Source organism: Antechinus flavipes, chromosome 2, assembly GCF_016432865.1.
Source record: "Antechinus flavipes isolate AdamAnt ecotype Samford, QLD, Australia chromosome 2, AdamAnt_v2, whole genome shotgun sequence".
Lineage (NCBI taxonomy): Eukaryota > Metazoa > Chordata > Mammalia > Dasyuromorphia > Dasyuridae > Antechinus > Antechinus flavipes.
In genome coordinates, this window is record NC_067399.1 from 448,068,366 (window position 1) to 448,094,330 (window position 25,965).

The 25,965-nt window shown below is 39.7% G+C and overlaps 1 protein-coding gene across 2 annotated transcripts in view; it reads right to left on the minus strand.

The window, feature by feature from the left end:
- Positions 1-1,421: 1,421 nt before the first annotated feature.
- ARHGAP40 (Rho GTPase activating protein 40) overlaps positions 1,422-25,965 on the minus strand; it is a 115,313-nt gene continuing 90,769 nt past the window's right edge. For both annotated transcript variants that reach the window (XM_051979318.1, XM_051979317.1), the window contains exons 7-16: positions 24,430-24,521; positions 24,156-24,233; positions 21,441-21,600; positions 18,797-18,879; positions 17,329-17,535; positions 16,213-16,353; positions 10,544-10,704; positions 8,221-8,276; positions 4,728-4,847; positions 1,422-3,733 (exon numbers count right to left, since the gene is read on the minus strand). In XM_051979318.1, coding sequence (XP_051835278.1) covers positions 4,741-4,847; positions 8,221-8,276; positions 10,544-10,704; positions 16,213-16,353; positions 17,329-17,535; positions 18,797-18,879; positions 21,441-21,600; positions 24,156-24,233; positions 24,430-24,521 — 1,085 coding nt within the window. In that variant the 3' untranslated portion in view covers positions 1,422-3,733; positions 4,728-4,740. The remainder of the gene's footprint in view (positions 3,734-4,727; positions 4,848-8,220; positions 8,277-10,543; positions 10,705-16,212; positions 16,354-17,328; positions 17,536-18,796; positions 18,880-21,440; positions 21,601-24,155; positions 24,234-24,429; positions 24,522-25,965) is intronic.

The window sequence follows — 25,965 nt, forward strand, 5'->3', positions numbered from 1 at the left end:
GTTGGAGCAAATATTTGTATATTTGATTTTAGTTTATCTTTGAAGTAAATATCCTTTTGTGGAAGCTAATGCAATTTTAAGTGCTAAATGGAACTCAGGTGCCAGTCACAGGAGACCTATAAATGAGAGGAACACAGCCAGTGAGGCTACAGCAGATGGTAGAGAGGAGACTCTCCAGTCCCTTCAGGGCCTATGAGGACTTTAGAGAGCATCAAATAAACAGGCCAGACCCTGAGAGAAGGGGACCAGAGCATCTCTTACATTTATCGCTGTATGTGTTCACACCACTTAGTCCCTACTAAAATGTAAACAATTTCCTTAAAGTAGTAATTCTTTTTTTATTTTTATTTTTCAGAGAGGCAATTGGGACAATTGCCTAAGGTTACACAACTAGAAGTGTGTTTGAGGCTGCATTTGAACTCAGGATCTCCTGACTCCAGGGCCAGTACTGCACCAGCTAGCTGCTCCATAATGACTTTTTAAAAATTTTTGTATCTCCTGTGCCTAACATAATACCTTGCCCTTCAGTTGCTGTTTAGTCCTGTCTGAATCTACATGACTTCAAGGATTTGTGTATGGGATTTTCTTTGTAAAGATATTGGAGTGGTTTTCCATTTTCCTCTTCTATGTGTCTCCATTTTACAGATGAGGAATTGAGGCAAACAGGGTTAAGTGACTTATCCTATAAGTAGTAAGTAAATGTGGCTGGGCTGCCCCAGTATCTTGTAACTTGTAGATGCTAGATAAAGGTTTGCTGAATTTTAATTCAAATCCAAGAAACAAACCCAAGGGAAGAGAACTAAGCATTTGTTAAGTGCTTACTAGGAACTTATACAATGCCAACACTTTATAAATATTTTCTCTTTTAAAATTTTTTTCAATGATTGTTTTTGTCCAATCCCCTCAATTTATATTTTAAATAGTATTTTATTTTTCCAAATAACAGTTTTGAGACAGTTTTCAACATTCATTTTTGCAAAATCTTGTGTTCCAAATTTCCCTCTTTCCCAAGACAGCAAGCAATCAGACATGGATTAAACATGCAATTTTCTAAACATGACAGATTATTAAATCATTTGATACTGAATTAGCCATCCAGGTTCATACAACAAGACAGAGGCAGACTGAGCACTGGAACTCAGGTTTCCTGAGGTTTAGCTCAGAGTTCTTGCCACTACACACAATACCTCATAAATCTTAAACAGCATGGACAATGGTGTCTCTGTTTTCATTATATGGTAACAACCATCTTAGTTGAAACATGTTGTTTAAATACTTCAGCATAAATCAGTTGAAAAACATCAAAAAGCATCTTTCATTCAAACCTATTATGTTACCTCTTAGAATATGTTAGTGTCACATCCTACTGAAAGTTGGAGGAGGGATAGAAAAATCTTGAAGTACATAAAACTGAAAAGATGTAAACTTTTTCTTATCTTTATTATTGAAACTAATTTTAAATATAATTTTAAAAAATGAAAAGAAAATAAATTCAATAACAACAAAAAGTTTTGGTTTTTAACCTCTTCGTTTTCTTCTGACAAACAAGGAAATAAGAAATGGTGGAACACCTGTGCAAGGTTATTGAAAGAATCCCGGGGTGTCAATCTTGTCTCTGCAAGCCTGGATAAGTCACCTCACTTTTTTCAACTTGTTTTTATTCATTCATAAAAAATGAAGACCTCGGATAGAATGATTTCTAAGGTTCCTTTCAGCACCAAATCTGACAGCCCTAAAACTCCTGTCTGTGCTCATAGTGCTGGCACCTTCGATTTAAATTCTGTCCCAAGAATAGCCTCTATCGCTGCTCCATGATTTGAGGTCAAGGGATGATTGCAAGGGACGTCAGAGATCATCCAGCACCAACCCCACCACACTCAAACCCCATTTACAAAGGAAAAGGTTAAGGGGCCTGTCAGAGGGTCTTGGATCCCAGGCCAGTTACTGCACCATCAAATTAACAGCAATGTCCCCGAAAAAGCTTGGCCTCTTTGACGTGTTCCTGAAGCTCCGTGTTCCCATCTCTCTTGGCCACAAGCGACAGCTGAGCCCAAAGGATAGTGATAAAACTCACGGAGGCCCAGAAGTACCAGAGATTCTCAGCACGGCAAGATCATAGCCTATGGACGTGTGGTCTGGAGCAAACAGTACTGATCTATAGAGGGGAGTTAGAAGGATCAGAGATGCTTAAGGAGCAAGTGAGAGAAGCCCAAAGTTGCGTCCTGGTGCACGAAGCCATTCCGGAGGAAACCCCAGGGCTCCGGGCTGCATCCTACCCACTCGGTCTTGGGCCAGGCTGCGACCTCTGGCCTCTCACAACCACGTGGGATGTTGTGACTGTGCGCCGAGGTAGAGAACTCTGTCCCCTCGGCCTCCCCGATCATGGCCAGAGGCACACGTTCAGCCCTGACCCCATCTGGAGACAGGCCAAGGGCAGGAGGGTCCAGCCCCCATCTCCCACCTGGCCAAAACCACGAGGGGCTGCGCCTAGTTTCCCTGGCGTTGCCTGTCTCTATTTGGAGATAGTGAGTCGGGATTGTAACATGGCCGCAACAGAAAGGCACAAAGATCACATCCCCAAAGCAAACTACATTCCACAAGATGCATTTAGCTATCAATAGGTAGGCAGTTCTGAGGCAAGGGGGGGAGGGCAACATGGCTCAGGGCACTGGACTTCTCCAAGTGTCGTCAGCAGGGTCAGAGAAGGAAAGATTCCCGAGCAGATCTCCGATATGGAGCAGGGATTTCCAAGGGGGAAACAGACTTCAGACACAATTTTTAAAAGTTAAGACACTGGATGCTTCTTAAGCAAAAAGTAATACTGGGTCACTGAACTGACAAGAAAGGGTCAAAATACAACTTCAAAGACCCCTAACACGCCACTCGATTCCTGGACAATGACCAATGTTGACTGTGGGGGGAGTGACTCCACAATCTCATGAATAAGGACAGAATCACTTGGGAAAGTCAGAGTAGGCAGCTGAGGAAGCTGACTAAGTGTTAACAGCCTCATCCTCCTTCTGGGGGTGAGTCTTTTAGTAGGATGTGTTGTTCGACCTTAGTTCCTGAAGAGGACCATGATACGTAAGTGAATTGGATTTGAGGGAGGGAGTCTGTGCAAGGTCTCCTGCCTCACTTTCCCCTCCAGAACTACCTGGGTCCAGCCAGAAACAGATGAAGATGACTGCCCTAATGCAGAGCAGGATGGAGGAGACAAGAGAGTAGGGCACTCTTGTCTAGGAAAGACTACTGCATCCCAGAGCAGCAGCATCTCTTCTCTGCCAAGAGCAGAGAACTCGCGTGACTAATAGAAAGATGAGGGAGCTGTTCTTAGGAGCAATAGCCACAAAGCTTTCCAAAATGGGAATGTCTTTCTCAGCTGCACAATTTTCTTTCAGATTTGCAGTTTCTAGGACTTTATTCTCTCTCTCTCTCTTCTATGAGTCACTGCCCAAGAATGAGCAAGGATTTCACTGTCAGGTTGGTTTCTGGGCAACTATTGGCTGGAATGCTGTACAGGAGGATGTCTGCCCACCTAAATGCATTATTCACACATCACTAATGACAGGCACTGTGCTGCTGATCAGCTGGGTTCTTTGGAACATGAAGTGATCTGTAGCTTCCACATCTCTGCCCACCTTCAGGTTGAATTCTGCACATCTTCCAGCTAAAGGCACTGGAAGTACTCAAAAGGAAAAAATGTTCTTCCTGCTGCTCTTCTTTCTTTCTGACCCTATGGTATAAATAGAACAAAATACAAAACAAATCTAAGCAACTTCAGAATCTAAAGGGATCTAGAACTCAACAATCCCAGTTAAGATCTAAGCAAGAATCCCTTCCATTGCAGCTCTGACAAGTGACCAGCCAGGATGGGTTCAAAGACCTCCAGTAATGGGGAAACATGCATCCCCTTCCTCCAGAGAGAATCCATTCCACTTTTGATCATTAGGAAGTTCTTCTCCCTATCAAACCTAAATGTTGAGCTTTTCTCTATAGTTTCCACCATGGCAGACCATCTGGCCACAGGTAAAATACTATGTTCCATTCTAGGTATAATACTTTAAGAAGGGCAGTGAGCATATGAAGCAATGGGGACACAGATGAGTGAAGGAACTGAATGCCAGGGACAAAGCAGCATCAATGGAAAACTACATATATCTAATATAAAGAAAAACTTAACAAGAAATACTAGATTCAAATATTTGAAAAATATCCTGAGGAAGAAGATTAAGATTATTCCATTTGGTGTCAGAGATTATAACTTAAAGCCATGGAGAGATGTTGCCAAGAGGTAGTGAACTGTTTGTTATAAGGGATGACTTTTTGATAGTTTGTTAGCCCATATTATGAAGAATGGCTCTAATAGATAGTGAGTTCCCCATCACTGGATATCATTAAGTAAAAGGCTGAATAGCCACTTCTCAGGGATGCTGCAAGGCAGCAAAGGTGTCAGATTCACAGTCCATAAAATTCCTAAGAGGGAACCAGATGAAAATGTATTTGGGAAAACGATTAAGGAAATAAAAATACAACAAAACATAGATAATATTAATTTGTAGTTTTGACAATCTCATGTTGAAAGCTTCTCCTAAGGGCAGAGAAGAATGTTTGACAGCTCCCTATCAAGAGAGTAAAGGCAGCTCTCAGCAGGAAATAAGGACCCTATGTCACCTTAGATGTGGCTGCTTATCTTTCCCCAGGACCAAAGAGCAAAAGAAGTCACCCACCTTGTTAACCCTCCTAAAGTGTTCGGGGTAAGGTGGGACTCTGTTTGATGACCCATTCCCCATGGGGGTTGGTGTGGTACAGGTCTAAGAGGTAGGTGTCTGGATCCAGGCAATGTTCACCTGCAAAGAGACAAGTGAAAAATAGCTATCAATGCTGGTGAAACTAGAAGAGGCAGGAACAGGAAGAGAAAGAAGACAGCTACCTATTTATAGGGTTTTACAGTTTCCAAAGATAATGCTCTTAGGTAATGCAAGTCTTTATTGCATAGATGAAGAAGCAAAGGGTCAAATTAAGTAAAATGAGTTTTCCAAGATCATACAACTTAATAGATATCAGACAAAAAAGCAGAAAGGACAAAGAAGAGTGGGAAAAGAAGAGGAGGACAGAGAAGAGAAAAAGAAAGAGGAAGTGGAGAGCAAAAATAGAAACAGGAAGAGAAGGTAGAGAAATAACATTTTTACCTATGATTTTAAAGTTTCCAAAGACCTTTCCCCATATAATGAAAATTTTTATTGTATAGGTAAACAAGTTGAGTGCTAGGATATACAATTAATAAGTATCAAAGTGGGAAGAAAGAAAAGAAATGGGAAAAAAAAGAGGAACAGGAAGACAAGAAAAAAATAAAAAGAGCATATCTATAGGGTTTTAAAGTTTCCAACACTCCCTTCCCCATGTAATCTAAGTATTATTAAAGTTTTTTGCTTAAAAAAAAATCAAGGTGGTCTCCCATTTCATCCAGGGCCATCTCCAATCGTCCTGATCTACATCTGGCCATGGGACACAGATGACTCTGGAGGGGAAAGTGAGGCAGGTGACTCTGCACAGCTCTCCCTCACCTAATTCACCTGCATATCATGGCATCACCTCCCTGATGTTATGGTCTTTTTTTAGAAAAAAGGACAAACAGCAAGTATTAATTATATAGATGAAGACACTAAGAAGTAGAGAAATGGAAAGTCTAGTTATTAAATATCAAAGTTGAGACTCAAATCTATATGGCCTGACTCTAGGTCCAATGCTGTTTCACAAACATTTCTGACAAAGTCCATTTGCTGAACTTACATGGATTGGGAATATTTCATGGATTTTATAAGATCTTTATTGAATTGCCTTGTAACCAAGTAAATTGTGAAACATCCAAGACTATGCTCTAAACCCACATCGCCCACCATTCTGGAGAGAAATATTTGGCCTGCAGTAATTAGGAAATGATTAGAATATAGAATTTGAATATAGAATTCAAAGCCATGAATTACATCTTTGTAGGAGACGACTAGCTTCCCATAGAAAAATATTCTATATCTCATAGCCACAGCTCGACTCCAAATCTCATTTTTAACCTCATTCCTAACTCTGTCCTAATTCTGAGTCCCTAAATCTTTCCATACTATTTATTCATTAAACATTTACCAAAAAACTATCATGGACTAATATGGAAGTATGTTTAAAATGACTGTACAAATATGACCAATGTCAGGTTGGGGAAGGAGAAAAAATTTGGACTCAAAATCTTTCAAAAATGAATGTGGATAAAAGAGGGGAAAGGCCCCACATGGGAAAGGCAAAAATGTTTCTAACATCTCTTTTTGGTTTTTTGTTTTGTTTTGGCTGAGGCCATGGATAGAGTATCAGCCCTGAGTCAGGAAGATCTGGATTCAAATCCAGCCTAAAACTCTTACTAGTTTTATGACTCTGGGCAAGTCATTTAACCTTGATTGCTTCAACAATAATAACAAATTACAACAACAAACAAAAATCACCTATTATGTAGAGTGAACTAGTAAATATGGGAATAGATACAAAATTAAAATGTGATAAATACCTTTATTAGAATGCTAGCTCTCTCAGGACAGGAAATGCCTTTCACTTTTCTTTATATCCCCACTACCTAGCCTGGAACATAGGACTTAATTATATTTATTGTCTGAATAGACTGGTCTCAGAGAGCATCAGCCAAGGAGATGGATGTGACATAAATATAGATAACAATAAATTTAAATATTAACTGACAAGTGCATCAAAAACACATGAAATAAAAAGCTAAGTAAAGTCTGAGTCCTTTCAGACTATAAACAGGTCATAACTAAGTAGGTTTATTAGAGATGGTAGAATGATCTGGACTTTAAGGGTTTCACAGAAATTAAGCAGGCAAAAAAAAAAAGGAAAAGAAGGATGTTCCTGGCAAAAAGGAATGTTGTGAATAATGGTATCAGGTGGGAGAGCATATGGTTATTCAGAGAGTGAGAAATGTACAGTTTCCCTAAAATTTTGGGTGTTCAAAGAAAAGTTTAGAAAGGTGGAACTGTAGATAATGGAAAGCCTTTAAAGTAATGCAGGAGGATTTGAGCTTTATCCAGGAGACAATAGGGAGCCACCGAAGACTATGGAGCAGAAAGCTAAAACGACTAGATGGATTTTTGCCTGATCTTTTTAAACCCAGTCAAAACCTGATGCCAAATCCTCAGCTTCATATCACCGCTGCTACCCAAATCAGATGCTCTCTCTCTTCCCTTCCAGCCAGAAACAATGGCTTTTACCTCTGAACCCTCAAAACACTTTTCATCTCTATTAAGATATTTAAAGACACTTTCATGTTAAAATTATCTGAGTGCCTACAGTATCTCCCCTGTTAAGTTGTGTTTATATGACTATAGACTTCAGAGCTAATGGGGACTTCAGAAGTCATTAAACCCTATTCCTCGTTTTATAGATGAAGAAATCCCAAACAAGTTAAGTGACTCAGCTATGGACACAGAAGTTAATTAATTACAAGAATCAGGCTTTGACCTGTGGAAGCATATTTTTAAAAAAAATTTTTTTGGCAAAACTAAAAGTATAAAAAAATTACTTACTTCTTTGGGATATCTATAAAGCTCCTCATAATCATCCAGTACTGAGTTGGGCCAAAAGGCATTATACCTTTCTTTACAAAAGGCAGAAGTTGGACTTTTGTACCTGCTACTCTGCCTAGTTTCAAGTACATGGATCAAACGCCACCTATCAGGTACTCCCAATGTCTCTACCTCTCCCTGACCCCCATTTTCCTGCCTCCTTTTGCATGTTATCTTCCCCTCTTAGATTCTAAGTTCCTTAAGGATAAAGACTCTCTCTTTTTAAAAATTATAATCCCTAGCACTTAGCACAGTACCTGGCACATAGTAGCCATTGAATAAATGTTTAGTGAATTGAAAAATATTCAAACAAATTGTTCTGGAAGAGTTGAAAATAAAAATAGAGGACAGCAATAGTATTATTATTATTTTTTTCTTCATTAGAACCTAAGTCACTTAATTTCAAATCCAGCACTCTTTTCATTGAGCTATATTTGGTTTTTCCCAGTTTTAAACACAAGGCCCAGAGAGTGGGTGATTGAATATTGAGCTGATGAATGAGTGAGTGAATGAGTGAAATCTCACAACCAAGAAAGAGAATAACTGGTGGATATGGATCACTGCCCAAGTAATTGTCTGAAAAGTCCAAAGACAGACTTACTTATGTTTCCACCGACTTCATAGAGGAGTAGATTTGATGATTCAACCGGCCCATTACTGCAGAACACAGAAAAAAGACACAGTGATACATCCTCATTGAGGATGGCCCAAAAAGACATTCATAATGATAAAAGCTCTCATTTCACTGGATTTTAAGATTTGCAAAGCACTTTTCAAACAACCACCCAAAAGAGACTCAGGAACCATTTAATTTAAACTCTTCATTTTTATAGTTGAGTCAGTTAAGGCTCAGCATCATTAAGTGACTTGTCATCAGTTATTACCTAACTAGTAATCAGGGACTAGAAATAAGGTTTTTTGACTTGAAATGCAACATCCTTTTTACTTACTCCATAATATCTCTCCAGCATGAGTGGGGAACTCTAATGACTCCACAACTGTGGGGTTATTTTTTTTTCAGAGTTTTTTTTTCCTCTTATGGTTTTCCCCTTTTGTTCTGATTTTTCTCTTCCAATATGATTCATAATGAAATGTGTATTTAAAAAGTTAGTAACCAGAAAAAAAAAACACCAATTAACAAACAATAAAAGACCTCACATCTCGAAGTGAAGATCCCACTGATCTCTTAAGTGTAATCTTGGACAAGTCCCTCACTCATTCTCGGTCTTGTTTTCTCCTTTGTAAAATGAAGAGATGGGAATGGATAATCTATCTCTAAGCTCCTCTCTCCAGCTCTAGATATTATGGTCTGGTCAGGGAAAAGTACAAAGGCATGTACCAGAACTGCATACCAGATCTTCACAAGGTGAGCTGAAAGGATGACTCCTGTTCAATATATAGAGATCTGCAGAAAACTAAATCAAATGAACAATCACCCAGGGTAAGGGACAGGAAAGCAGAATCCAACTTTAAACCATCTACCTCCCTTCTGGCTAGGAGTGGATAAAGGTATGGTAATGTAAGGAGATCTGGGACCTTAGTCTGTTACATTCATTGGCAGGTGTTTTCCCTTGAGATAATACTTGTTATGGAATAATTTGAGCCCTGTGTTATCTTAGCTGAGTTTGAATCTGAATTTTGATATCGACTACTTTTGTAATCTTGGACAAATAATTTTCTCTCTCAGGTTACAGTTTCTGTATCTCTGAACTGTAGTAATGGGACTAAATTAAATATAAGATCACTTTCAGTTCTAAATCCTATGATATATGATAAGAAAAATCCGTAAGAGTTATTATCTGGAATGAACAACTATGATTAAGTTTAAATTTGCATTAAAGGTATGTAAGAACATTGGACTTGGGAATCTGGAGAACTAGATTTTAATCCTGGTTCCACACGTTACTACCTCTATGGCTCTGGGGAAAGTCTTTCCCTTCTTTGAGATTTGACTTCCATGTGTGCAAAATGAAGACATGAAACAGAGACTTCAAAGATTCTTTTTTTGTGCTGGGAGAGGGCAAAGTCTCACTAAAATCACAAAATCACCTAAGTGAACTGAACTTGAACCCCTGCTTCCTCTGTTCCAAATAGAGCAGCAGTTCTTGGCAGGCAGCAATGATGAGGTGAATCCTGGGTCTTACTTTCTGTTAGGATCCTACATACTATGAGCAAGGTGGGGAGGGAAGAAGCACTATGTACATGTAGATTATTTAGAATATAGAAGCATGATAGAAATGGAAATTATTATCCTCTTCTTCCACAAAAGTCACTTTGTCTTTCCCTCTACGACCAAGGCATGAATGGATATTAACTAAGAGGTCAGCTGTTCTTCAAAACATTGCCCAGACTCTGCTCAAATTCACTTTTTTCTCTGAGGGGAGAGGATTCTTTCTCATTATACCATTGGTACCCTGGACAACTATGTGCCTCCTAAAGATCTTTGGGGACATACGAGAGTATTCAATGCTAAGGTTAATGCTCTGACACCAATATGCCATCAGAGACTCAAGAGTTAAAAGGAACCTTAGAGGTCATCTAGTCCAACACTCACATTTTACAGAGGAGGAAACCGACTTATACACGTCTACAGAGATAGTTAAGCAGTCTGGGGTGTGAGTCTAGGGGTCTTCCAGCCTGAAGTTTGCATTTAAAGCAGGAAGGTACTTTAGAGACCCCAGTGTAAGCCTTTCATTTTATAGAAGGAAAAACTGAGGACCAGAGGAATCATTATCCACAAAGCTTAGTGGTTAGAACAAAGCACTTAGGAGGTGAGAAGGCTAAACAGATTGTTTAATTTTTATAGGCACAAGCTAAACTGCAGAGGCAATATTAAAACTAGGGTCTGCTGGTTCTGAACGCGACACTCTTTCCATCACTGCCAGACCGCTCACTAGCCCCCCGAGTTTCCAGGCAGGAGTTACCATTGGATGGGGCTGACAGAATTCATGACGTTCCAGCTGTTGGAGCAGAGGTGCCTCTGGAACTGCTTCAGCACATCAGCTGCTTTGGTGCCGTTATGAAGATGCACTTCCAAGCAGTCCTTCAGGAGCAGAGCAGCCTGGATTTTCACCACTTTGGATGGCTGAGGAATGAAGGACACACACATGCAAGTACAGACATGACACTTGTTAAAGGAGAACAGGGTTCCTCTCATTGCTCCAGAGGCTGCACCCCGGACTCTCTGGACTTTCTCTACAATGCCCTCCTGCAAGATCGTCCCGCCTCTAGATTTCTCCCACTGGAAGTACCCTCTGCCCTTGGACCTCTCTCCCTGTGATTAACTGATTCTTCCCAGAGCCTCCTGTTTAAGGAAGAAGCCCAAACTTACTAGATGGCTCAGGGAATAGAATGCTGGATCTGCAGTCAGGAGATCTGAGTTCAAGTTCAGCTGAAAACCCTTATAACCTGTATGATCTTCTGTTTGCCTTAATCCAATGGAAAAATAAATAGCCAACTACTCTGGTACCTTTGCCAAGAAAACCCCATGCATAGTATGGTCCATGGGGTCAGAAAGAATTGGACAGGACTGAAGAACCAAACAACAATAACCCAGACCAGCCACGTCTCCATTCCTCTGCAGAATTGCTTTACAAGGTCCAATTCACTAGGTGCTTTCATCATTTTTCGGCTTCCTTTCAGATTATCTTCTCCCATTAGAATATAAGCTCCTTGAGAGAAGGAACTGCTTTTTTTTCTGCACATATTTGTATTTCCAGCCTTTAGCAGGCACCTGGTATATGACAGTTACACATATAATGCCTGTGGATCTGACATGTATGCACTCTCCATTCCATCTCCTTTCTCTGCTTCCTGTCTTCCCTGCCTGAAATGTACTTCCCTCCTTCTCTCTACTCTCAGAGCCCCCGGTTTCCTTCAAGGCTCTCCTCGAGGGCCATCTCATTGTTGCTGTTCAGTCACATTCCCATCTTTGTGATGCCCTTTGGGGTTTTCTTGGCAAGGAGATGGGAGTCTTATTTGTGGTTATTCAGTTGCTGGAGTCATGTCTGCCTCACTGTGACCTCACTTGGGGGTTTCTTGGCAGAGGTACCAGAATGCTTTACCATTGACTTCTAAAACTCATTTTATAGATGAGGAAACTGAGGCAGACAGGATTCTTCCAGTAAGTATCTGAAGTCACATTTCTGACTCTAAGCCAGAGTCCTATCCACTGTGCCCCACCTAGCTGTCATCTTCTCCACAAGGTCAATCCTTTTCCAGGGGTTAGTGTCTTCTCTTCTGAAACAACTTATAAAAATATCTATTTTGCATTTACTTATCTGTACAAATGAATCTTCCCCTGAGAGAATTTAAGGTCATAGAGGATAAGTACTTTGTTTTTGCATAATGCCTCATACAAAGGAGGTTTTTGATAAATACTAATTGAGTGAATAAATGAATGATACAGACTTTAGAAGGCTGAACAGAGAAGTGCACAATTCAATTACTACCTATATTTTCTTTTTCTTTTTTTTTAAGATTTGCAAAATATATTTAATAACTTATTTCACTTGATCATTACAAAAATCCTGTGAACTGGTACTTTTCTTCTGAATTTTATTTATTTAATTTTTTCCCCCAGTTACATTTAAGACAAAATTTTTTTTTACATTTGTTTTTTTTAAATTTTTGAGTTCTAGGTTCTCTCCTTTATCCCCACCCACAATTAAGAAACCACATGTGAAGTTATGCAAAACATTTCCATAAAGTCAAGTTGTGAAAGAAAACATACACTTCCTACCTTAATGAAAATAAAAACCCTCAAGAAAAATTAAAGTGAGAGAGACAGAGAGAGAGACAGACAGAGAGAGAGAGAGAAGGAGGGAGAATGCTTTAATCTATACTCAGACAATCAGTTCCTTTTCTGGGTATAGATAGGATTTTTTCATCATAAATCCTTCAGTGTAGTTGTGGATCATTGTACTAATAAAAATGGCAATGTCATTTACAGCTAGTCATCCCAGAACATTACTATTACTTCTACAACATGTTTTTAATAAGCTCATTCTGGTCACTGCTATAAAAACTATCCTTTTTATTATTATTTATTTTGATATTCTCTTGGACATGCCCTAAAGCTGTGAATTATGAGATCACAGATCTATCAAAGTGTTGGTTTATATGCAAGTAGGAGTGGGGGAAGGGAGAAGTATAAAGATGAAAAATTACAAAAGTTCCTACTTTAAAGGAACTTAAGATTCACTGCAGGGATTTACTATGTGTACACATAAGATACAAGCAGGGTTGTTCAAGCCTGAGCAGCTGGGTGTTGCTGTGAATAGAATGCCAGGTACAGAGTGAGGAAGACTCATCAGATCTGACCTTAGACTTGTTGTGTAACACTGGGCAAGTCACTTAACTCTACTTGCCTCAGTTTCCTCACCTGAAAAATGAGAAGGAAATGGCAAATCACTTCAATATTTCTGGCAAGAAAATCCTTAAACGGGGTCACAAAGAGTAAAATGTTAACTAGGCAATTATTAAATTTCCAGCGTGTTTACACATTGAAAACTGGCGAACGCTACAACTCAGAATTTGATTTATTGACTTGTTGATCATCTAGACTTAAGATATGGTGGTGAAAATATTAATAATGTAGATTAAAATTTAATGTATCATGTGCAAAAATGCCCCCTCCTCTCCAAAAGAGCCAGTTATTAAACATTTATCAACACAGTTTAGAATATAAGATAGTGAAAGGAAAGAGACAAAGTACACTTAAGAAAATTTAAGGAAGAAAAGAACTATTTCTGTCCTCTTAGGACTAAGATTTTCCCATCAGATCTGTAGGTGAATTCTCATATAGTGAATTAATAATTCAAATGTTACTAAATATCTTCCAATTAAAATATAAGCTCCATGAAAGCAGAAAGTCTCACTTTTCTATTTGTATCCTCCAGCATGCTTCATAAACAATTTTTCATGTACTCAATAGCTCACGGACAACTGACATCTGACTTGAAGGATGAGAATGGTTTCAAAAGGCAGAGGGGAGGAGAGAGCTTCAGGAATGGGGAACAGACTACAAAAAACTGGGACAAGACTAGAGAAAAGATGGGTAGCACGATCTGATTGAAGAGGAAGAAGGATGAAATGAGCCTCATTCTGAAATAAAGCTGAAAAGATTGAGCAAAATTAGGGAAGAAAGTTTGACTTGGGAGATCATACATGTGTTGTTCTAAAGGCAATAGAGAGCCACCATATATGCATACATACACACTGAGTGAACACAAAAAGTTTAATAAAATGGCAAGTGAACACAGTGAGTGACCCTTTTTTGTTATTGAGTCATGGCTGAATCTTTGTGACCTCATTTGGCTTTTTTTTTTTTTTTTTGATTGGTTGTTTGTTTTGCCGTTTCTCTCTTTAGCTCATTTTACAGATGAGGAAACTGAGGCAAACTGATTTGCTCAAGGTTACCCAGCTAGTATATGTCTGAGGCCAGATTTGAACTCATGAAGATGAGTCTTCCTGGTTCCAGGCTCAGCGCTCCAACTTCACCACCGAGCTGCCTGGGTGGTCTTTAGAACAAACCCTCATACACAATGGACTTGGGAAGCTAAAGAGAGAGAAACCACGGACCACAGACATCCATGCTCACCCAGGACTTTTCTGGGTTTTAGCCCAAAATAGTGTCACCGGTGCATTCAAGAACCCAAAATGAGGGTGGGGTCCTCGGTGGGGTGGGGGCTTTCTGCTGCAGCACATGGCCAAGAGGCTGCTGAAGCTCTGAATCCCTTTGTTTTTAGGCTGGAGCTACACCCCCTCCTCTGCCTCCGGGCACCCAGCTGCAAAGGTCTCCCACCCCGACCCAAGCCCCCTAGCTGGGAGGAGCTGGGACACCTAGCAAAGAGCCCAGAGAAGGCCCGGGCTTGGGTGCCAGGGAGCCAGGTTGAAAACAATGGCTCACATTCAGCCAGCCAGCCTCCGTCTTTTCACAGTGCTAAGAGCTGTCGACACAAATAAATACATAAAAACAACCTCTCAGCCAAATTGAATCAGCAGCCCAGTTAGAACTTGGGAATAAAGTTGGAGCGCCCCCAGGTGTTCAGAGATGGCCTAGATTCTGTTTAAAATGACCAGCCTGAAACGGAACCATTGGCGGAGGCAAGACACCTGAATCTCAAGCATTTCCCTTCATCCCCTAGCCAAGGCTCCAGAAAAACTGCCAGTTAAACCCAGAAAAGTACAGTGCTCGTTCCCTCCTCTTCCTGCTCTCTGTCACAGAGATACCCACCGTAGCTCGGTCATTTCCCAGGAGGTTCAGAGATAATAAGGTCACAGGTTTAAAAGCTGGAAGAGATGTCAAAGGTCATCTAGTCCAACCCCCTTATCTTACAGACGAATAAAAAGGCCCAGAGAGTGTCTTTAAGGTAACACAGGCAGTAAGTGAAGTCTTAGGGTGGGAAATGAGAAGTGCTTTCAAATAGTGGGAGAGCAATCATGGGGGAAAAAAAATACTTTTTTCTTCTTGATCCCAGGAGTTAAGAATGAAAAGCAATGAATGGGAATTGCATAGATTTAGTCAGTCAGTCGGTAAACAAGCAGGAAAACTTCCAAAATTGGAATGAGATTCTTCAAGGGAATAGTGGGTTTACCACTGTTGGAGATCGAAAGGGTTTGGATGGTCACTTATCTAAGATTCTCCTACAAGGAATTTCTGCTTAGGTTTGGGCTGAGAGAGAACTGTTTCTGAGGTCCCCTCTCTGGTGGCTCAGCCGATAAAGCTCTGGGTCTAGAGACAGAAGAACTGAGCCCAAATTCAGCCTCAGACGTGTAATTGCTGTGAGATCTGCAATATGTGACAACTTCTGCATGCCTCAGTTTCCTCAATTATAAAAAGGTAATAGTAGCATCTATATTCTGAGGATCAAGATGAGATATCTGTAAAAAAGTGATTAGCACAGTACCTGGCAAATAGCATGACTAATAATTAAATAATAATATTTAACATGGTATTCTATAGATAGAGAGATAGATAGATAGATAGATAATAAATGGTATTCCCTTCTGTCCCTTCTAACTCTGGGATTCTATGACTTCAGAGCAAGGAAACCAAATGGTTCTCAGGCGTGAGAGATAGAAAGGACCTTAGAGATGGCAAGAAGTTGTTCCTAAAAATCAGATCCCATTGCCTATGACCCCTAGATCAGTACATGGCTACTGCTGGGTCAATCTATGGAGGTGAGATCATAGATTTATAAAGTTGGAAGGGCCACAAAAAAGCCATATAGTCTAACCCCTTCTTTTTATAGATGGAAACTGAAGCCAAGAAAAGTGAGTTAATTTGCCCAAAACTGTCTGGCGGTTAGTGGCAGAGTCAGAATTCAAAATCAAATCCTCTGACCCCAAATTCAGAACCCTATGAGCAAGCTCAATTTTGAACCTCATCTTTTGCATATGAACTCCCAAATTATCAGTGGAATCTGTCAAGTTTTCCTGGCAATGAGACTATACTTAAGCCGCATCAGAGCAGGTGCCATGTTTTACAGAATGAACTTTGCCACTGCCTTACAGCAGTGAATACAGCGTACAGCAGACACTGCAATATTCACTGAATCAAAGTGAAAATGGGCCACGGCTCCACACTCACCTCCGCAGAGGTCTTGTTCCCCTTGTCCTTGTCCGTGTGAATCTTCCTAAGGAAGTTCTTGATCCGTCTGTCATAGAACTGATGCCTCCAGCTGCTGGACTCATTCAGTTTCCGGACTTGGGCAACCAAGAAGGAGGAGACCTAACACCAAAAAAAAAAAAAAACCCGGCTGCAGTTCAGTCAGTGTGGGCTCAGGAGGGAGGGAAATGAGGTGGACATGGGGAGAGGGGCGGAATTCTACTTCTACCAGTGACCCCAAGGGCCTCAGGGAACAGTTACCTGGTAGCAAATTAGGATTGTGCCAGAGGCCATCATTCCTTTGGGGAGGAGGCTATCATAAGACCATACACTGAAAGCTGGAAGAGATATGAAAGCTCTGATCCCGTTCTCTTCGTCTTATATATAAGGAGACTGAAAGCTTAACTGTTTTGCACAAGACCATATAGATATTAAACGACAGGGCCAGGATTTAAACCCAGGACCTGTGGCTCCATCCAAATCCATCACTCTTCTTACTCAATCATACTGCTTCTTCCATTACAGCACTGAAGCTTCCAGTGAAATGCATCAGGCGGATTCCCAAGCAGCATGTCAAGGGTGAAATGTATAAAATGATGACACACTTTACTTACCACAGCAGTAATGTGCATAAACAAAATTATATTTGAAATGTCCAAGGGGCATTCTCTTATTTAAAGGGATTAATTTAAATCACTAAGTGTACACTGAACAGCTAGCACTCAGGTGCCCAGGACTGTGTTCCTACGATAGAACATTTTGAAAATTTAAAGCATTTTCATACAAGGAATAATACCCCTGAATAGATCCATTTTTTAAACATTCATTAACAAAAACTCAGTCATGATAACCCTCTTTAACTTGAATTTTCTTCATTTAGCTTTATGAATCACAAAAATAATAACAGCTGGCAATTATACAGTATTTTATGATTTGTGAAACCCCTTGTTATCATATATGATAACATATCAAAAAGGAAAATACAAAGTGGTAGAAACAGGATTGTTTTTTTCATTTCATAAATAACTTTCTGGGATCTGTCACCATTTGGCTGAGGACAGAGCCGGCCCCTTCTCCATGCTCTCAGCCCCGACTTACAGTCCACAGAAGGTCCTGGTAATGGATCATGGCCCGGACGACATCGGCAGCACCCTCGGCCAGCTGCTTCCCCTTTCCCTCTGGGATTCTGTGAGGCTGCCCTTTATGCATGAAGAGATTTGGTGCCATCACCATGGAAACATTCCACAAAGTCATTTTATTGTTCTTCTCTCGAGAAGCAACCTTCCTGAGAAATTCCAGCAGAGCCTGGGGGGGAAGGAGGAACAATACAGGGTCAGAGGAAGCAAGGAGGATTTGGACTCAGGATCTGAATTCAAATCCCAGCTCTAACGCTTACTAGCTCAATAACCTTAAGCTAGCACTCCCCTTCTCTTCTTCCCAGCTTCTTTTTCTGTAACATCATGGCATCCCACTGTGATTAGCCCTAATTTCTCCTCTCATTTTACAGAAATTAAAATTCTTAGATATTATGCATAATTATTTGAAAAGTAGTAGAGTCATAATCTGAACCCATGTCATTAAACGTTCATTTTTACTGTATCACAACTAGCATCTCATAAAGGTGAAAAAGAGAATACCTATAACCACACTTATTTCCTTCTAATGAGGGAAGGAGAGCTAAAATGTTGCAACAATAATTCTGATTTCCATACTCTCAAAGTTCTGTGTTTTCACCGATGTGATGTCCTTGTTGCCTTTACTAGTACAGAGAGTATCCTCTCTGAATCTTTACATATAGTTTCACGAATTGCTCTAGCAAAAAAAAAAAATCATTACCTAATGACTAATATTGTTTGTGCTAAAACTTTTTAATATAATCAAAATAAATCATTTTACATTTCATAATGTTCTTTCTCTCTCTCTCTTGTTCTTTCCTTCTTCATAGAACTGACAGGTAAACTGCCTATGATCTCCCTTTATATCTAAATTATGTGCCCCTTTTGACCTTAGCTCCTTTGTAAGGAGTCAGTCTAGACCTAGTTTCTGCCGTTCTGTATTCCAGTTTTCCCAGCAGTTTTTGTAGTGACTAATCTTGGGACAATGAATCTTTCTGACCTCAGCTAGGCTGGTCCTTGAAGAAAGCTCCCATAGTCTGCTCTAGTCCATTAGCTCATCATTTTCCAACTAGAAAAGGCTTGTTGGGGTTTGGGCTCCACTGGCTTAGTTTCTATGGACCCAGGATCACCTGAGGCATCCAAGTAAAACCTCGTCATCACATGGCATGTATGTGACTTGGGTACACTATAGATTGAGTCATATATCCCCTGTGATGCCCCCATGAGTGAAAGCCAATAATTCCATTAGCCAATGATGTCTTTGTAAGTCCTGGTCAAGGACAAAGTACGACCTTTGGCACATGTGTGCTAACAGGTTGGGGTCAGCTCCAAAGCTGTCTAGAATGATGGAGGGGCAAGGAAAGCATTAAATATTTAGAGATGCTCAGGGTAAGGGAATAGGGGAAATACTGAGTTCCGAAGGGAGAGCAGAGTGAGATTGGAGGCCTTACCTTCAAAGTGTTTCTGTTAGCTTCAGGAAGAATTAAGATGAGCAGATTCAGAGCCTGTAATCGTTGCTTCAGGTCTGGGATATCTGTTTGGGGGAAAAGCAGTAGAGATCTCTGTGATGCAACTGGGGAGGTTCAAACCCATAGCAGGTGGGCGATTTATGAAAGGGAGAATTCAGGGCGCTAGACTCAGAATGAGAAAGAATCATGTTCAAATCTCATCTCAGATCCTTAGTATGTGACACTGAACAAGCCACTTAATCTATCCATGTCTCAGTTTCCTTAACTATAAAATGAAGGGATTGGATTCTATGGTCTCTGATCTCCCTTCCAGCTTTGAACCTATTGTTTTATATAAGTTCCTAAAGGAAAGGAGTCGTTTTAATTTGTCAAGGTATGCTTAGCACATAGAATGCATTTAAATAAATGCTTACAGGGGCGGCTAGATAGCACAGTGGATAGAGCACAGTCCATGAAATCAGGAGGGCCATGAGTTCAAATCCAACCTCAGACACTTAATACTTCCTAGTTGTGACACTCTGGGCAAGTCACTTAACCCCAATTATCTCAGCAAAAGCAAATAAACAAATAAAAATAAATGCTTACAGAATCCAGTCACATTGAATGAACAAGCCCCCAACCACTTTATATAGAAAGGCATCAGAAATCTAATCTTTTGTATCTTTTTGTTTTTTTCCTTAATATCGTATCTTGACACTTAGTACTATATCTTCTGAAAGTCTCTTACCCTATTTTGGATTTTGTGGAGAGGAAGCTAGGTATATATGAGAGAGCTCTGGAGTAGAGTCCGGAAGACTTGAATTAAAATGTGTCTTCAGATACTTACTACCTCTATGACTCTGGGCAAAACACAACCTCTTTTTGCCTCAGTTTCCTTATTTGTAAAACAGGAATAATAATAGTACCCAGCTCCCAGAGTTGTTGAGATGATCAAATGAGGTAATGTTTATAAAATACTTGGTATAGTGCCTGGCACATAATAGATACTTAATAAATTCTCATTATTGTTGTTGTTGTAAAACTTCAGGGTATTTTTTTCCTCTAGATGTGTCAACACATTTTTTAGCAACAATCTCAACTCCAGGAAGAGCCAGTGAGTATAATAAGGAAATGTACTTCTTCCTACTCTCTGTTTCTTAGAATTCTTAATTTCCTTCAAAGTTTAGCTCAGATGCTACAAAAGTGGTTTTTAAAATTCTCATAGATACTAGTGATTCTCTTCCACCCCCCAAAATTATTTAGTGTTTATTTTGCATATATTTTGCTTTCTTTTTTTTTCTTTTTTGGAGGATGAGGCAATTGAGGTTAAGTGACTTGCCCAGAGGCACACAATTAACAGTGTTAAATATCTGAGGCCTCATTTAAATTTGGTCCTCCTGACTTCAGGGCTTATCCACTGTACTATCTAATTGCTCCTTACTTATACTTTGAATAATGCATAATATGATTTTAAATTTCTATTTTATTTGATTTTGAATTCCAAATTCTCTCCTTTCTGTTCCCCTCTCCCATCATTGAGAAGGCAAGAAAAACAAAATTAATTATAACTATTATAGTTAGTAATGAATAATACACTAAGAGGCAAAGGGGTATAATAGCTACAATAATGCTTCCAAAATCAGAAACACTTGAGCCTTACCTCTAACACAGACTATGATATAATTATTTACCTCTTAAGGCTCTTGGAAACTTCCTAGGTCTATAAGTACTTTTTCCTTTAATTTTTAAATTTTTACTTTCAGATTTAAATTCTCTCTCTTCTCCATCCTTGATCCTATCCACTGGGAAGGCAAAAAAAAAAAAAAATGATACCCTTTTCTGTATATGAAGTAATACTATAAAGTATTAGAGAAGGTTCTAAGAGGGAAGGATTTCCTCACCTGAGAGTTTCCACGATTAATAAAATCACATATCCAGACTCTAACTGTTTCTATATTTTATATATATTTATATGTGTTAGAAGACAAGCTCCTTGAGGGCAGGAATTTTATTTTTGTCCTTGTAACTGCAATGTCTAGTGTAATGGACAACACATAATAAAGTGTTTTTTAGAAAATGTCCATTGAGTGATTAATGAACAGAAACATGGCTCTTATCAACAAGGCCTGACAAGTTACTTCCCAGGGAAATAAAAGAAATTTCTACTTGCAAAGAGAGTACTGATCCCCAAAGGAAACTTCTCAGTCTTTTATAGTGTCTTCTAAGCAAAAAGAAACACACCTACATAATCTCCGTACCACACGAAGAGCATTTGGCACTCAGCTCACACATCCCAACAAGCACCCTCCCTGAGAGCTGGGATAGACTCCCACACAGAACTCGGCTTCTTGCTGCCTCTCCCCAAGGAAGACTCAGCACGCTCCTGCCAGTTGGTTCTTCTTTTATACATTTAAAGTCTCTACAGAATTGAGAATGAGCATCACCAAGGCAGGGGGACAAGCAGTTTGTAACTTTGTGTGGACAAAATTTCCTCTCTCACATCACTAACAAGTGGCGGTCCTGTATCGGGAGACCCCGCTGGAGGCTGCCATTCCGCTTTTGGAAAGGAGTTTATTTACAAAACAGGAGGATGCCCTGAGCCTCCGCCATTCCCCTCTTCACCCCGACCCCAAGAGAGACGACTCACTCTGTACCACGGTGAAGGCAGGCAGGTACTCAGCCGTAAGCAGTGGAGTAGGGAGCTCTCGGATGAACCTCTTCAGCAAGCCCGACGCGTCATTTTGATGGACATCATCCCAGTTGAAGAGACCTGCATAGAAATCTCTCTCCAGCTTCTGCTGTAAAATCTGAAAACAAGAACATGGGGTAGCACCCAGATTCATGTAGAACCAATGTCTCTCATATCCTTTTTCTTTTGTCTAAATATATAATTATCCCTCTAATTCTGTCCCTCAATCTTCTCTTATCTGGATGATGTAACATCCACCTAATTGATCTCTCCCCTTTTGGTCTTTTTCTTCTCTTATCCAACCTTCAAAAAGCAGCCAAAATAATCTAAGGCAAAGGTCACATCCATTCTCTAAGACCTCCAAGGGCTTCCTCATGTTTCTTGGATAAAATACAAACTCCTCAGGTTGGCCCTTAAGGAATTTCTAAATCTGGCTCCAACTCATCTTCCCAGCCTTATTTTAATTTTACGCTCCATCCTAACCTCCATGTTAGACTGGAATATAAACTATTCCCAATGCAATACTCCATTTGCACACCCCCAATACCTGGAATCCATTGTCTCTTCAACTTTGCCTCTAGAAATCTTTGCCTTCCTTTCTTCAACTATCTTCTCTGTGAGGCTTGCCCTGTGCCCCTCAGTCTAAGTACTTTTCCCTACTTACAATGTTATATTTATTTTATTTATGTGCAGGTTTTGTTTTCTAACAATCCCCTCCTTTTCCTACCCCCTGAATAGAATACAGACAATAACACTTCCCATAAGACTCTAGGCTTCAAGGATTAGCTTGATTAGAGTTCCAGGCCTGACATCCTGTAATATATGTGTCTAAAAACCTACAGGTGAACTTCAGTGAGGTTGTGACGGTACAAACCAAGAGTCCAAACACGTTCTGAGATGCAGAGAAAAGGAACCAGTCCCTGAGCCACTGAAGGTAGGGAGTCAAATTAAAACATGATGGCATGAGACTTGGTCTGCTCAGGTAGGGATGATTCCATATAAGTTACATTAGCCACGTTCTATTTCCAAAAAACAGCTGAAGGTGGAATGAACCCATAAGCCTAACTCCCTATGAAACAAGTATACAGTATAGGGAGGCTCACTGCTATATAGTATTCCAACCAGCTACAAAGACCAAGATGAAAAGAGATGACGAAGGAGTCTATCTTCTTTACTCAATCTGACCATGAGAGAAACAATTCCTTCATCTTGATACACAAGCCTTTCAAGGGATAATGAATTCCAATTTTCTTCCCCATCTCCCTGGCACCCCCATTATTTTTGGGTAACTGGGCGTTTTGAATTACAAACCCTCCAGAAATATGTTTCTCTATTCCTTTGCTAATTAGTTTCATCCTAATGAAATATTTTTAAAAATACTTGTTCTTATTTTTGATTTGCTAGGAAGATGTTGTAACTGAATTTAGATGGCCTGGGGAAGGGACTCAAGCTAATTGTAGTACAATATTATCCTAATTACCCAGTAGATCCTGCAATCCATGGGAATTCCAGGAAAAGAAGTGATAGTCCTAGAAAACAGTTACTATATTTCAGAAACACTTAAAAAAGGGGATGATGACTCTTTGAGAATAGGGTTGTAGAAAGATTATATGATGATCAATTATAACGGACATGGCTCTTTTCAACAGTGAGTTGATTCAGGCCAGTTTAAATGATCTGGTGATGAAGAAGAAAGCCATCTGTACTGTGGGAACTGAATATAGATCACAACTTTTTTTTATTGTTTGCTTGCATTTTGTTTTCTTTCTCTTTCTTTTTAATCTTGTACAAAATGATAATTGTAGAATTATGTATAGAAATGTGTATAAACACAAGTTTAACATATTGGATTACTCACTGCCAAGAGAAATATCCCTTCTCCTCTTCCCCCAAACTCCTGGCCATCTACAATCCAAGGAATTGAAGAATATATGGTTGCTTATAGTGTGGATGAAAATATAACCTTTGTGGTGTGACAGAGAACCATTGGTCTTATCATGTCACCTGCCTCTAGGCCCTCCAGAACTCTGACCAGTGTTATCGGACCAAAAGAAGTATTCCAGAGTCTTGCCCTATGTCCTTTCACATGCTGATAGGATTTTCAGTCCTGTCCTCACACTGGGCTCATAGAATTCTCTTTTTATTGTTTCCCCTAATAGAATGTGAGCTCTTGGAGAATGGGGCTGTCTTCAGTGCTTAGCAGAATACTTGGTATATGAGAAGTGTTTAATAATGATTATTCTTTCAACTCTAAGAATCAGTGTTTTTGATGGCTAGAAAAATAAGGTGAGTCTTAAGGTGAATTTAAGAAAACTAGATGAAAATTGTTCCAAACATGAGAACCAGGAAGAGGAAATGTGGGCAGAAAAAGAAAGGTGGAAGATAAGATAGTCAAAGCAAGGGTTTTAAAAAAATCAAATGAAATTAAATAGAACCACCCCAAATGAATGTATCCATGTACTGAATTTGCATTTCACCCATTCAACAAACATTCATGTTTAATTATCCACACCAATTCACAAAATGCATAGGCCAATAAGAGAACATTTCTACTGGCCATATGTTGCTCATTAATAAAAATGCCAGGAACAGAGACCACCATGTGCACAGATGAATATGAAAGCTAGTTTAAAAGATACTACTAATAAAAGCAAACAAAAAAACCCCAATTACCTTAATCCTGGTCTGGGAGCCAGATACTCTCAGAATCCCTTCAGTGTCTAACCCTCTCTTCTCCAAACAGGACAGCAGCTAGAAGAGAGTTGGAACCAACAAGTGAAACAACAGGTAACAAAAGCTTTGAAAACCCACCTAAGAAGATTCCAATTTGGAAATTAGTTTTTATATATAAACCAGTCTGAAAGGCTTGGAACCTCTCAGTGTATGCAAACAGATGGCCAGAAGCTAACTTGCAGCTACATACATGTGATGTCTGAAGGCAACTTACAGCTTGTAGAATCAATGGGACTTGTGTGTTGGGGACAACTTTCTGATCAGTCTCCAGCAAAGTGCTAAGAGGGACTCCAAAGAGCTGGTTCTCTGTAAAAAGAAGAAACCAAAAAGTATTTCATGTCTTTTTAGTTAATACTGCATTTCCTTCCTTAGTTTCTCCAGGAGCAACATGCATTAGACCCTCCATTCCGATAGAATTAAAGGACAAATTTTAAAGACAATGACTAAACTCAACAAAAACTCTTCTCCATGCCTCCCTGAGACATAGACCCTAAGCTTAGTTCTCAAGGTGACTATAATGGAACATATGTTCTTGCAGGTCCTACTGAGCTAAAAGGGTTTTGAGAACTGGACCAGGAACAGACTGAGTATCCACCACACAGGGGACATGGAGATTTAAGATGGAAGTGAACTTAAGAATACACAGAGTCCAACCTCTTTGTTTTTCTGATGAGGTCTGGAAGAAAGTGACTTTTGCTTAAGGTTATACAAGTTAAGTAAATATCTGTGGTGGAATAAGAACTCAAGTCTTCCTGATTCTAAATCCAATACCTTGTCTGCTATAACACATTGCATTGGATCTACTGAATTCAAATATACTAATCCCCAAAAGTTGGCCAGTGGGCTCTGATTTCTTTGTTCAAAACAACTTATTAAATAAACCATCTTCCAAGACACGGAGAGGTTGAAATCTGTGTAAATTGGAGCACTCACTGATGGGACTGACTATAGGTTCTTGAAATAACAAAAACTGAGTCAGCCTTCTCCATGTCTATCAAGCAAACAAATCAGCACAAGGCAAGGATGACCGAGATGAAGCTCTAAGGATGCAAGAAAAACATGTATATGCCACAGAACAGATACACACACACACAAACCTGTAAATGGAGGTAGGGGAGACTTGGGGGTTGGGGAAAGTTGGGCTCTATTACTAGCCATGAGGCACTAGAAGCAGTTAGATGCTGGAATCTGGTTGTAGCTTGGGTCTGGAGCAAGAAAGACCTGACTGAGTTCAAGCCCAGCCTCAAATAATTACTAGCTGGGTACTCTTGAGCAAATCACTTGACTGCCTGCCTCAGTTTTCTCATCTGTAAAATGCAGATCAAATAGCATTTACCATCCAGGATTGTTGCAAAAATCAAATGAGAGAATATTTATAAAGTGCCTATATGCTTGGCACATAGTAGGTACTTAATATTTATCTAGGCACAGTAGATAGAATTCTGGACCTGAAGTCAAGAGGATCTGAGTTCAAATCCAACCTCAGACACTTAATATTTATTAGCTGTGTGACTCTGGGCAAGCCACTTAACTCCAACTGTCTCACAAAACAAAACAAATATTTGTCTCCTTCCTTTGATGAATAGACTTATCCAAGAATCTGGGACCCTTTGCTCTCAATAACAAGGAGTCAGTATTGTTATAAAGAAATGTCTCTTCCAAATCTCATCTAAGATTCCCCTGTTTCCATGTTATCCAACACCTCTACAGAGATTTAAGATTTCCCATGCCCTCTCCCCCTAAATAAAAA